This window comes from Anopheles stephensi, chromosome 3 (genome assembly GCF_013141755.1).
Source record: "Anopheles stephensi strain Indian chromosome 3, UCI_ANSTEP_V1.0, whole genome shotgun sequence".
Classification (NCBI taxonomy): domain Eukaryota; kingdom Metazoa; phylum Arthropoda; class Insecta; order Diptera; family Culicidae; genus Anopheles; species Anopheles stephensi.
Genome location: NC_050203.1, coordinates 15,916,391 through 15,929,753, shown reverse-complemented (window position 1 = coordinate 15,929,753; position 13,363 = coordinate 15,916,391). Strand labels below are relative to the sequence as shown.

At 48.1% G+C, this 13,363-nt stretch overlaps 4 protein-coding genes across 11 annotated transcripts in view; all 4 read left to right on the top strand.

Moving 5' to 3' along the window:
- Nucleotides 1-1,269: 1,269 nt before the first annotated feature.
- Nucleotides 1,270-3,422, top strand: LOC118508826. The gene has a single exon (XM_036048571.1). It carries the CDS (start codon nucleotides 2,176-2,178, stop codon nucleotides 3,259-3,261), a length of 1,086 nt encoding a protein of 361 aa, XP_035904464.1. The 5' UTR covers nucleotides 1,270-2,175; the 3' UTR covers nucleotides 3,262-3,422.
- Nucleotides 3,423-3,506: 84 nt separating this feature from the next.
- LOC118508827 (coatomer subunit zeta-1) lies at nucleotides 3,507-4,942 on the top strand. The gene is made up of 4 exons (XM_036048572.1): nucleotides 3,507-3,675; nucleotides 3,766-4,145; nucleotides 4,240-4,330; nucleotides 4,605-4,942. The coding sequence occupies exons 1-4, from the start codon at nucleotides 3,661-3,663 to the stop codon at nucleotides 4,650-4,652; spliced, it is 534 nt and encodes a 177-aa protein (XP_035904465.1). The 5' UTR covers nucleotides 3,507-3,660; the 3' UTR covers nucleotides 4,653-4,942.
- Nucleotides 4,943-6,047: 1,105 nt separating this feature from the next.
- LOC118509823 (guanine nucleotide-binding protein G(f) subunit alpha) lies at nucleotides 6,048-10,394 on the top strand. Of its 3 annotated transcripts, XM_036050986.1 has the most exons (6): nucleotides 6,048-6,420; nucleotides 8,088-8,245; nucleotides 8,738-9,074; nucleotides 9,150-9,416; nucleotides 9,488-10,007; nucleotides 10,080-10,394. In XM_036050986.1, the coding sequence occupies exons 3-6, from the start codon at nucleotides 8,875-8,877 to the stop codon at nucleotides 10,245-10,247; spliced, it is 1,155 nt and encodes a 384-aa protein (XP_035906879.1). In that variant the 5' UTR covers nucleotides 6,048-6,420; nucleotides 8,088-8,245; nucleotides 8,738-8,874; the 3' UTR covers nucleotides 10,248-10,394. The 3 variants fall into 3 exon arrangements, with proteins under 3 accessions (XP_035906879.1, XP_035906878.1, XP_035906880.1); XM_036050985.1 differs by lacking the exon at nucleotides 8,088-8,245; XM_036050987.1 differs by lacking the exons at nucleotides 6,048-6,420; nucleotides 8,088-8,245 and adding an exon at nucleotides 8,496-8,612.
- A 453-nt stretch (nucleotides 10,395-10,847) lies between these two features.
- The window catches only part of LOC118509824 (elongation of very long chain fatty acids protein 6), a 32,990-nt gene continuing 30,474 nt past the window's right edge, over nucleotides 10,848-13,363 (top strand). The window contains exon 1 of one of the 6 annotated variants that reach the window (XM_036050990.1): nucleotides 10,848-11,010. The gene's annotated coding sequence lies outside the window, so the exon portion shown is untranslated. The other 5 variants (XM_036050989.1, XM_036050993.1, XM_036050988.1 and 2 more) reach the window with 5 other exon arrangements.

Sequence of the window (13,363 nt, the reverse complement as noted above, 5' to 3'; positions counted from 1 at the left end):
GAGAAAAAAAACGTACACAACCCGACAATAATGTGAACGAGGATTGTTTGTTGAAAACGAATGGAAAAAGTAGTAAAGGGATGATATGCTAAATGCTTAACAGTTTGGGAATTGCCTGGGAAATGACTGGGAAGTACACCGGGGGAACTGACCCTAAGCAAAGGAGATCCTCAAAGATCCGAGCTCTTCACAGTCTCTGAGCTGAATGTATTTTGGACACAACTCATACATAGAAACATTCATTAGGCTCTGCATATGATTATTTGGAAAATCTTTTCCGCAAAGAGACAGTATTGTATGTGTATTGAAGTAGAGTATATAGAACGAAAAAAAAATCATTGTTATTGATAGTTAAATAGAAGGTCTAAAGACATCCTGGCGGCCCGGTGGTGGAGGCAACAACGGCGCCGGTCTTCACACGGCAGGACCGGAGTTCAAATCCCATCCGGACCGTTCCTCCGTAGTGAGGGCTGACTTCCCAACTACGTGGTATGTCTAAGTCTAGTAAGGCAGAAATGGCAGGTATGACCTCAGAGGTCATTAGACCAAAAGAAAAAAAAACATCCAGTTCCCATCGTTGGAGGCCACAAAGCTTTGGTGCAAAGTGAATTCTTTCTTAGAATCGTTCATGATGAGCTCCAGTAATAAGGAGAAACTCAAGCAAAGTCTTGTATCCGGCAAAAGCCCAATAATTGGCGATAGGCTACTCTTCTCTGTGACTATTTACCGAGAATGACACATCTTTCTTTTGGCCTATATTATCCGTAAAATATAGTTTTAAATTTGACGATTCACAAGGAATTGCAGTTGAAAATTGTACGCACCATCTTCTGCAAGCAAATCTAGTGGTGGACTTAGGAATTATTGGTGGAAGGTTCTCTCAGCTAGTGGATGCTTGCCGGGTGATCGGATCTTTGAACACAGTCTCCAAGATAGACGACTGCACCGCTGAATTTTTCCAAAAATGCTCGAGTTCTGTCCAGATCTCGGATCGAAGGTCAGAGCTAACCAGTGCATCAAAACGTTTGAAAACGCTGGAAGTTTATGAGTTTATATTAAAGCTTGAATACTACGTTAAGGTCTTACAGAACTTAGATTATATCAGCACTCAAATACACCTCAGAGACAATCTCTTGCGGTCGAGAGAAAATGTTTCATATTCTGAAATACAGAACTCTAACAGATTCCAAGCCCGGTAGGCCACTATACGTAGATGATCTAGGCCTTTGACCTCGAAATCACTTCATCGTTCGGAATATTTGTTACTGATCGTTTAAACCTTGCCCAGCAGCAAGGGCCGACTATTCAGCTACAGTGACATCTCGTCAAAGAAGCCAGAAATGGTAGACCGCACGAGGTCGCAGTACCACATAAGAGAGCTTCCAAATATTTGCCTCAAATTCCACGCTAAACAAAGACAATGGCAGCCCAAAACTGATTGACCCTTCTTCACGCCATCGCCAGTTCAACCCCAGCCCCAGAACCGGATGTGCATTATAGTACATGCTTTTGCATCGCTTTGCACGTGCGCGAATGCGGTACGGGGCGATAGACGCGTGATATCTCCTAAATAAAATGTGCACCGTACGCAGCTTACCATTGTCACATTCTCCACTTTTTCCACCGCCACCCAACCCACCCAGAAAAAGCAACAAAAACCAACCCCAAACAGTAAGCGTGTGGGCAATGGGTTAAGGGCACCATGGGTGTGAACCACCAGCCAACAGCCACAGGGAGGAAGATTTTGAAGTTATCAGCCCGAAACCTTGACCGGCTATCACCGGTGCACCGAAAGTGTGCGTGTTTTGGATGTGGCCGAAAACGTGACGGATTTCTATCGTCTCTCGATGCGGGTCGCGGTGCGCGATCGCTTATAAAGCGCGCCCGGACCCTGCTGGCCTCGGCTATAGGGCAACCGTGGACACACCGAGTGGCGTGGCGAGTGTCGTGTCCCGTTCTTCAACCATTTCAGACGTGCCATGCTGTCCGCAGGAACTACGCTTAGCGCTGCCGGGTGCAGCGCCATCATACTGCTGCTCGTGGCCGGTGGTTCGCACTGCGGAACCATCACGGCTGTGAGCTATGGAGAACCCAAAAAGAGTAAGTTTTTTGCCGAGAATGTTACCTACTATGCTGGTTCCAGCTAAACGCATTTGGTGCTTTTCTCCCTAAGACATGTGTTCCCCATACGAGGTCTTGAAGTCGTCGGAACCGTGCTGTGAGCCAACGTGTGATGACGATTGTCTGCATGCTATCTGCCGCAGAGCACCGGATTCGGTCCCCGTGCCGACGTGCGTTTGCCGGCAAGGCTACGTTAGGCATGGTGGAGCATGCATACGGAAGGATTATTGTCCATCCCCGTACACCACCGCAACAACTTACGATTCGTACCGCCCGAAGCAACACTATCCAACGCCGCGCCCTAAGCAGGTGAAAACGTGTGGACATAATGAAAAACTTACCCACTGCAAACCCTCGTGTGAACCCACGTGCGACAAGGACTGTAGCGGTGTGAAGCGCCCGGAAGTCTGTGTTCCCGAATCGGCTTGCGTCTGCAAGGATGGTTTCGTGCGGCACAAGGGCAGCTGCATCAAACGGTACGAGTGTCCCAAGCGCAACCCGTTCCTATCGCAGCCACTGTCCGGCGAGTACATTGACTTCGATTTCGTTTCCATGGAAACGCTCAAGTCGGATGAAGATTTCGATTATAAACCCCAGGCCGAATTCTATGTGAGGCGACACCACTTCCCTACCTATGAGCAGAAGAAATCGTCGCTGGCACCGATGTACGTACGAACGATGGCCAGTGCTGCAAACTCCGCTTCCACCGGCTCGTGTGAGCACACCACCGAAAGGCCCGCCCTCTATCCGCCGCTGTGTGCTTGCCACAGTGCAAAGAAACTGATGACACCGGCGCACGTACCCCGGATGGAAGACCAACAGTCGTACGAAAGTACGGAGGAAGATTCGGACATTGTACCGTACGCACCACCGCCACCATCGGCCGGATCGTACAGGAAGGCACCGTCGATGGGTCTGTTTCCGCCGAGCACTCCAGCATCCGTTGGACCGTACTTTGTGCCGCGCAAAACACTGCCCGCACCACCGCTGGCACATCGGTGCGATCTGAACGAACCGTTGGACCATTTTTATGGTTCCGCTCAACAGAACTCGGACGCGCAGGATGAACCCCGGAAGGTTCCAACCGTTTGGCCACCGGTGAGCACCTACAGCCGTTGTCCAACGTGTAGGCGTTCATGAGGAGCTACAGAAGCAAAGCAAAAAAGAAGAAACTACAGCGTTAGAATGTTGCATACATTATAATCACTCACCCCAATCGTTGCATATGAGCGTTTTGCACAATAAATTATTCTCTTTCATAAATTCAAACGGCGCCATTGTTGTGCGATTTTCTACTGCTTTTCTTTCTTCGTGAAATAATTTCCCGGTAATAACCCCGTATTTTGAGTCACCCTGTGCGGACGCGAATTTGACAGTTCGCGTTTGTTATGACATTTGCTTTTCCACGTAAACATTTTATTGTGTTGGGGTTGCAGCGTGAACACTTTGTCGGTGATTTTGTTGTAAATTTTTCCTAATTACGGGTGAAATTTCTGTTTTTCTTTACTTAAACACATCGCGAACAGTCGGATTTTAAAAATGGATTCGCTTATGGTAAGGTTAGGGCGTAAAACGGCGCTCCTTTTGCTGCGTGCTGCTGCTGCTGCTGCTGCTATATGTGTCATGCTCTTTTTGCCGGGCCAGGAACCTACGCTGTACACCATCAAAGGAATGTGCATACTGGACAACGACGGCAACCGGATACTGGCCAAGTACTACGACAAAAACGTATTCCCCACCGTCAAGGAACAGCGGGCGTACGAGAAGAATCTGTTCAACAAAACACACCGTGCCGATGCGGAAATCATCATGCTGGATGGGTTGACCTGCGTGTACAAGAGCAACGTGGATCTGTTTTTCTACGTGATGGGCAGCACGCAGGAGAACGAGCTAATACTGCTGTCCGTGCTGAACTGTCTGTACGATACGATTACGATGATCCTGAAGAAGAATGTCGAAAAGCGTGCGGTGCTGGAAAACCTCGACATTGTGATGCTCGCGTTCGATGAAATCTGTGATGGAGGGTAAGGAGGCGCGCGCCACAACGTTTAAATTGCCTGGGGGGGGGGTGGGATTATTGTTTCGTGAGTAAGCTAACGGTGGGAATTTCTATTGCAGCATTATCCTAGACGCAGATCCATCGTCCGTGATGAAGCGAGTCGATCTGCGAAACGATGACATTCCGATCGGGGAACAAACCGTTGCCCAGGTAACTAACGCAATTCATGGACTGTTTTGGTGAAATGCCGTATGTGTTGCCCCTCCAAGCGACTGACACAGCAAGCGATCAGTATTCGAGCGTACACCAGCGTAAAGGATTGAGCTCAGCATCCCGTACTATGAGTACCCTGTACCCTGGAACAATTCGAACAAATGAAACGAACACTCCAAAATTCACCGCCTTTCAAAGAATGCACACACGAACCCCACCCGAAAAGAGCTTCCGCAAACTTCTCCTCTACTGATTGTTTCTCTTCTTGCAGGTTCTACAGTCGGCCAAAGAGCAACTGAAATGGTCACTGCTAAAGTGAGCTATGGTGCAGGATTGTTTTTTTGATTTGCTTCCTCTATTTTTTCACCACCCGGAGAATGTGGATATGCCGGACCCGCCACGAACGGGAACATAGTATGCTCCCCACATTCCTGGCCCGGGGCGTAGAGAATCTTACCATTTTTCTTTTTTCCCCGGCACGGTTCTAACGTGTATCGGATCAGAAGAAGCAGAGCGGGAGAGGAAAGCAAAACGCATTTCATTTAAGCAGCGCAATATGATAAGCCCCCAAAGCAGAAGATAAACGTTTAAGGTACCACGAAACGAAAACAATCGGCTTGAATCAATGTGCCCCAAATAGAAGGGGAACAGGTTGGACATCCGTAGTACCGTATCCGAAATTAAGGTAAAACGTTCATCACGCAAGCGTAGCCAAACATAAACCGTCCGAGATAGCTGTCCACGGGGGTAGTTAAAAGGGGAAGGTAACAGTAATATACACACACACGCGCGAGATTGTACAATTAAGTGAAGTACCAAAACAGCAAACTCTAATATGTGGCTGCGATACATGTATCGATCTGCCGGTTGAAGCATACTTGACTTGATATAATACCCGCGTCGGGGGGGGGGGGGGGGGGGGGGGGGGCTGGGCATAGGACAACCCTTCATCGACGATCGGGAACCGGATCGGGAAGGGAAAATAAGGGCTGAACTAGATATTCTTTAATTACGGTACATTTCGAAGATAACATTGTTTTGTGGCAGTGTTGCAGTCGATCTAATATTGCACAGATAGCAGCCACACCATTTCCTTACCCGTTTCACGTTTTCGGGACGTGCACACGCTGGTGGTAAAGTGCACTTGATTCAATTTATTAAAAGTGCAAACTTAGCCTTGTTTTTTTAAATTCTGCGAGACAAACAATTCGATTTGTTATCCTTGCTTTGTTAGTGTGTGAGAGATACATCAACAAGGGGGATTTTTGTTGTTGCTTCCATTGTTCCTTCTAATCCCAATTAAATCCGCTTCGTATGATGTTGCGCAACCGATCCGCAACCAATCATTGCCTGCACTCAAAAATGCTGGCCAGGCACTGGTTTATCATTCTGATCTTCAGTCGACGTCTTTGTCGCCGTCTTGATGGTGGTAAAAGTGTATTATGACCCCAGCGGTAAACGTAACGTAAACAAACCCTTCTATTCCACCCACCAACACTCGCACGCGCCTCAAGAAGGGTGGGTTACAACACGTACACCCACCATTGCGATTTCAAGGAGAATGCTTCACCGCATCGTTGTATTGGTATGAACGATGATGCGCCGGGGCGCGAAAGGGCCGGCTGGGGCGGTTGGACGATACCACTATCACCGTGCGAGGGAAGATAATGGGGCACGGTACGTGTACTTTCCCTTCAAAAATGGTTCGCGGTTATCGAAGCTGTGTAGATCAGCGTGTTCTCAACCACTCGGCGCGTTAGTACCCATTCGGAAGCGGACCGTGTAACAGTTACTGGCGGTGGATAAGCGCGTACGAACTGGAAATCGAATTTTACTATTAACTGGTGATTGTTTAATGACAACTTAAGTAAGCGAGTGATTTGTGAGAATAGTGTGATGTCTCGTTCTGAGTGTGGAAAAGCCTCTCCACCGTTTTGCGTACGTGACAAACCAAGTTAATCGTGCGACTGGGTGTGATTGTTGAGAAGAGTCTAGAATCTATGTACAATCTGTGATCGTTTGCATCTGACAATTAGTAGCTTAAGGGAAGGATAAAACTTCAATCGCAAAATCGAATCCTAAATAAGGTAAGTTGCACAACTGCGCGGTCCCTAGTCATGTCCTACGATTACCGATTGGGTGAGGTACTTTCCCCAACTGACTGACGAACGCATCGAGCAACCTATAATCCATTGATCCCGTCGGTGGTCGTGAAGAAATCGCCATCGAGTGCTGAAGCTGACCTTAAGTAGCTATCAACGCTTAACTTGAACTTCTCTTCCGCTCTGAAGAAGCTATCAGTGGCAGGATTAAAACCCTGTTCCCAGAAATCAATGCACGTATAAGCGTTGTCCGGCCGACAGCTTGTAGGAGGGAAAAACGGGAAAGTGCGTCAGCATCAGCTCCCATCTTCAGTGATAAACTTCCGGCAGCTGTTTTGAAAATTTTCATCAATGAATGATGGCCTGACGTCATCAGAGTTACGGTACGGGGTTGGGCAAATATTTATCCCCCTACAAGCGACCCGGAACGTGGTCCAAACGTTTGCACAAAGTGTAGTCATAATTGTATGCTTAATGTAACCGATTGTGTGCCACTTGCTGTAAACCCGCCGCTGGTGTCGCACGCCAGTATTCCGGTTTTTCCGATGAGTTGACCGGTATAGCCATCGATAGGCAGATTGGCACTGTTTGATTGATGATGGCACTAATGAGGGGATAGAGACACGTGCATAATGCCATGTTTAATCATCCTATTCGATCCACAGTGGACCCAATTGGAAGCTCCCGCCCTGCTTTCATTCTCCGTGCCCTATCGGTGTCTGTCTGTTTGTCGAGCGGGTTTTATGTTGTTTTCCATCCACTCTCGCGATACAGTACGAAACATCTGTCGAACATCGGGTCACGGAGTAAGTGGTGGCCAGGATAGGCCCTGCTGTTTTGTATTGCACCATGTTTGATTAGCAAACCCGATAAGGTGGCCGATACACCGGTAGATATCCGGTAGCCCTCCGAGGGTTGATGATGAGAAGGTGAATATGTTTAACAGCACACCTATCTACCACGTTGGCCGTTGTTTTCTGGTGCACCAGACTATGACGGGTTTTGCCGTATGGAATATTTGAAATTTGGTTCGGTATTTTATTCAACCCGTATAGACACCTGAGACTTGGAAGATATCTTTGGAGGAAGTATTTTAATGGCGATCAGTTGAGAGAGGTTAGTTTGAAAGACTGATACGAAACCGTTCAACAATTCACCAGGATCGGAGGTATTCTTGGTGGATGTCTACGCCTGCCAAAGTTCCAGCAAATCTCTCCCTGGACTTGGGGACTTTAACACAATTGTCGTCTAATACCAATATCCAATACTTTCCAGTATTGAAATGCGTATTTTTCAGATCAATTCCGCTGAGGACTTCCTGGGCTCAATTCTTGAAGATTCCTAGTCGAAGTTTACTTGAGAGACAGGAAAACTCCCTTGCGGAAGTCTGGTCTGATTTGCACCAGACTGTGGCCTGGATTTGCTCAGACCATTCTGATACTAATAACCTGCTGTAATCAAGTGATGTTCCCATTTAAAATACTTTTAATTTGTCACGACTTTAGATTTCGCGCGATAACGTAACATCACTATCCAAGCATTGATTGCAGTGCAACGATTGCAGCGTCCACGATAGACAATCTGAGATCGGTATCGTAGCACCTTCGTGCAGTGCCAAGATTTTAATCTTACGTATGTATTCTGTGTTCCAGGATCTAGCCACGGTTTGGGGAGGCTTTTTACTGTGGCAATATGTTTTAAAATTTGATACACTCTGTAGAATACTAAGAGGGAGACTCTCTGTGTGATGTTGTGCAATGTGCACGTCATGTCATGAAAATGTCACCGGACGATCCCGGATCGTTGCAAGGTACGTTTGATATTCAGAACAGTTATATCAGACCCAGCAGTAACGAATGATACAAACCGTTCTGCTAAACCTCAGCACTGATAAGTAGGGTGATGCATATCTATCTGACAATAACAACGTTTTGCACGATTGTGACTCATGCTCCTCGGTATGCAAACACACTTGAGCACCATCCCCGTCAGCTTAACAGCGATCAAACGTTATCGTACCGTCGGCGGGTCCATTTCCTCTACACACCCCGGGGCAAGCATAGCATTCTCCCGTAGCGTCATTTCCTTTCCACGCGGCAGTGCAAGATCGTCTAGTTCCGATACTCCGACAACCGTCCGCGATAACAAATCGCAACCGATCGCGGTTCGGAGCAGAGGTACATGTCTGACCAACGTCTCTCTGTCTTGCCCACCACCACCCAACCAGACCAGAAGCAATTAAGCAAATTACAAAACTCTCTTCTCTATCGGCCATTTTTTTTGGTTCTTGTATCTTCTGCAGTACGGTGCTGGGGAGGCTCCCTTTTTCGGTACTTTTTAACACAGTGCTAGCAGCGCATCGTCGGTCATTCGGTTGCGGTCAACCGAATCGTGCAGGACCCATCGTTTGTGTCGTCGTTTCGTCCACCAGCGTCCATCATGCTGCTGATCGATTGCTTCCGCCGGCCATCGCACGAGCTGCAGGCAAGGAAGAAACAGTCCTCCAAGGAGCTGGTCCAGATGCGCAAGCTGTACCGCGATCCGGTGAAGATACTGTTGCTCGGGGCTGGTGAGTCGGGCAAGACAACCATCATCAAACAGATGCGCATCCTGCACATACAGAACAGCTACAGCTTTGAGTGAGTGTTTGCTGAGAGGTGCGATGGCATCTTCGCTTTAGTACTGACCCTCTACTCGATCGTTCCATTCCACAGCGAGCGGTTAGAGAAGCTAACGGACATCTACGAGAACATACACGAGTCGATCTACGAGCTGGTGCGGCATGTGATACTGCTCGAGCTCGAGTTCGACTCGGTCACCAATCAACGGTGTGCGGAGTACATCCTGCGGATGGGTCTGCAAGCGCCCTGGAATCTCTCGACCGAGTATGTACAGTGCGTACGTCGGCTGTGGTCCGACACCGGTGTGAAGCGGTGCTACAAACGCTCGAACGAATTCCAGCTCATCGAAAGTGCAAAATAGTGAGTGCTTGGTCCGCGGGTCCGGTCTCTGTAAGACTTTGTCTAATCCGATTCTCTCCTTCCCATGCTAGCTTCCTTGATCGCGTGGAAAAGATCTCAATGCCCGGGTACATACCGACCAACAGTGACATCCTGAACTGTCGCAAAACCACCACCGGCATACAGGAGATCCGGTTCAATGTACGCATGCCCGGTTCGCTCGGTGGCGGACTGCAGGAGTTCCGCATGTTTGATGTCGGTGGACAGCGGCATCATCGTAGCAAGTGGATGCAAGCGTTCGAAGGTGTACAGGCGGTCCTGTTTCTTATCTCGTGCGGTGGTTTCGATCAAACGCTGCGAGAGGATCCGAAGCAAAACCGGCTGGCGGAAGGGTTCGAGCTGTTTCGGGGCGTTTGGCACAATCGTTTCCTGGCCGAAACGGGGGTGATTGTGTTTATGAACAAGCAGGATGTGTTGGAGCAGAAGCTGTCGGCGGGTAAATCGATACGAACGTACTTTCCGGATTACGATGATTATGTCGCGTTCGCGGACAAGGATCAGCTATATGATGAGCTGGCGCGTACGCGATCCTTCATCCGATCGAAGCTGGTGGTAAGTGTAGGCATGACCCAACAGGGGAGATGGTTGCTATCCGATGTCCTCACGAGTCATTATCCTTTCCAGGACATCACGAACGAACCGCCGAGAAGAACGTCTCACCTGGTAGGAAGGAAACGGACGTGCTACTTCCACTTCACCATTGCCACCGACACACAGAACGTGCGCACCGTGTTCAACGATGTGCACAACATAATTCTGACGAAAAATCTGTCCAAAATGGATTTACTTTAGTGGCGTGATCTGGCGAAGGGAGATGAGTTGGCGTTATGTGTTATGAATATTTATTGCGTGTTGTGTTGGATATAGTTAGTAGTGGCTGTTTTGTTTAAATGATAAAAAATATATCTCTATTTTGTGATTGCAAGCAAGTGCTGTAAATTAGAGGTAGTAATTTATTTGCATGAAGGAAGAAATTTATTGAAAACGGTTATCTCAAGGAAGGGAGTTAAAACTGCAGTAATGGTAACCGTCCATAGTAAGCAATTTGAACTTTGAAGCTGTTACTCTTTGTACCTGCTGAATGAAACATTTCACTTTTATAAATTCTTATTCAACACATGTTTTACTCTTCAAATAAGCTTATTTAATTAAAAATCCTTTCATAAAGTGTCACCTTGTAGTTTTTATCCAATTCCACTATCTTCCGAGTTGACACGCACGATAAATATAATAAAAAATCTCCCTTCCACGCGAGAAAGAGAGCATCCAGCGAAAGCGAGCGAGCACACACGATGTTTGCTTCCCGTGTCAGACGTCAGACGTTTGCAGCGTGAGAACGGGACGGGTGCAGCACGGAAGCCAGGAGCGAGCACGCGATATCAACTGTCAGCTGTCGAAATTTTCAGCTGTTACAAAAAATTTCAATTCGCTGCAAAATTCATTTCATGGTTCAAGTTTTGCTGGTACGCACCACATTTTATAGGCGTTGTTAGAAAAGCATTTCGGAAGCCGGATCGGATCGGGGGTAGGCGCGTGTGCCGAGCTGTACAGTAAGGTGTAATGTGTAAGAAAAATGTGCCGAAAAGCGTTTGCCTGTGTTAGAAAGTGTGTCTCTTTTGGGGGAGGGCGTGCGTGTATGTAATCGCTTTCTCCAAAAAGAGAAAACGGTCCCGGCTGCTACTGAAGGAACATGCTTTTCCTCGTTCTTATTGTGCTTTCGACACACAGCTAACGGACGCACACACACATACGCGATTTGCAGTCGGTGTTCGCTCTCTAGTTCTCGCATTTAGGTGTGCGATGTGAAAGGGAGAGAGAGAGTGTGTGATAATAATTCCGGTGCGAGAGTGAGAAGGCAGCAGCATCGTGCCCGTGTAGCGTCATCGCGTGGTGTGATATCATATGCCGGGGAAAAAGATAATCGCCGTGGATAGTAGTAAAAAAAACAACCGTTTTTAACCCCGGAGAACCGCTACAGCTAAGGAAACTGAGTCGGAAAATGTACTGCTTTTGGTAAAGAACACGTACTAAGCACGGGTGGCAAAGAAAACAAACCCGCATTTGGTGTGAGGATCCGGTAAGAAACAGAATGTAGCTGGCAGCACGTCGTAACTCAACATTCGCACAAAGCACATTTTTTCGCGCAGCGTACCGGCGAAAAGCACCGAATCCTAACCCCTAATCCTGGCAGCAGGCTGTGAATTGGTGTGGAAATGTGTGTGTTGGTGTGCGAGTAAAACGTGTTCGGGAAAGCAGGGATAAATGGTTGAATTCGTGTTATCGAACGAGATTGTAGTTAGTTGACAGCAAAGATAACAAATTGCATGGATTTAAAATGCAATCGCTGGCTGGCTGCAGCAGCATGCTCTAAAAGTGCAGTTGCGTCCGGTATCCAGGTACACGCGATGCTGTGAGTATGCGTGTGTGTGTGTGTTGCGATATATTTGCCGACGTCGGTGTATTGTATGGAACGTCAAAAACTGGAACTGCGAGCGATTAAGCGTTAGCATATGAGCAGAGTTACTGGCTAAGTAATAAATTTGCTGGAGTTATGTGCTTTTCCATCTCTTTTCCATTTGCTGGAAGTGTTGTGCAGTTTGTGCATGGGTGTGGGGTAGTATGGCTGTGTGGTGAACGGGCTGAATCATCACGCCACATACTGCTATAACGCGCGTTATCATCTACACGCACGCACACACACACTCCTGTGTCCGAGAGAGAGAGATAGAGTGACGAGCGAAAGAGAAAGCGATACACCGCTAGTGAGAGAGAGAAAAATCGAACCATTCACACGCACACATCGGCAAACGCGCATTCATTCATTCATCGATATTCGCTCCCTCTCCCGGGGCCGTTTCGGCGTGCGCCGACACGGAGCAGATTTTTCCCTACAGCCGTGCGGCGGGCGGCTCGCGTACCGAAAACCTTTCCCGAATAGGCAGCCGCTGGTTAAAACCGTGCGTACACGGTACGGACGGGTTCATTTAGCGTCCGACAACCTAACGTCGTTTTTCGCACAAAACCTGTGCTCGCCGTGTGGTGCGCCGAGACATACCGAGTGGGTTTTCTGGTTTTGAACGTCCCCCTTTTTTTCTTCTTTTGGCTTCTACGGTTTTGGCTCCCGTGGCCGCGTGCGTGTTTGTGTGTGTGTGCGTGTGTGCGGGTGTTTGTATGGTCCGTGTGGTTGAGTTGCTCGGACCGGAACACGAGGTACGAGTCCAGAGTTTCCCGAAATTCCCCCAAAACCGGACGAACCACAGTGGTGTTGTGGTGGTAGCTTCACATATTGGAAAGAAAGCCAGATTCGTAACTCGAAACGGAACACTCAACTCGGAACTCGGTATTGGGGTGTGATGTGAAAAAGAAAAGCAAAAATCGGAACACCCCAAAAACCGGAAGTTTTGTCCAGCCGCAAGAACCGCTATAGCCCATCTTTCATCTTCGCGAGGACATGTGCACTTGCGAATCGTCTGTCGTCGTTGTAGCTGTGTGTGAGCACGTGTATGTTTTATCAGTGACATAACAGGATAATTGTGTGCGGAGCAGATCGCAGACACACGACGGCACGAACTCCACACTCCGAATGCTGGGAGAGAGCATAAAAATGTGTTCCCTCCCCCTAGGTCCCCCCTTTCAACCCCGAAAACCCAGAAGCCGGCTAGGAGGTGTTCTCTTCTCTTCTCAGCGAGCTCTTAACATTATCCTTGGAGTTGCCGTATCCCCTGTGTCTGGCTGTGTAGATGCTGTGCCGGATGTTTGCCCTGTTCCTTGGCTCCCCCATATCCTTTCATTCAAAAATTGCACTGTCAGGTCAACGTTTTTAATGTGAGCGTGTGATCTCTTTCCCTTGCGAGTATTTGTGTGTGTGTGTGTGTGGTTCCGGGAATAATCTGCCGGCAGAATTTTTC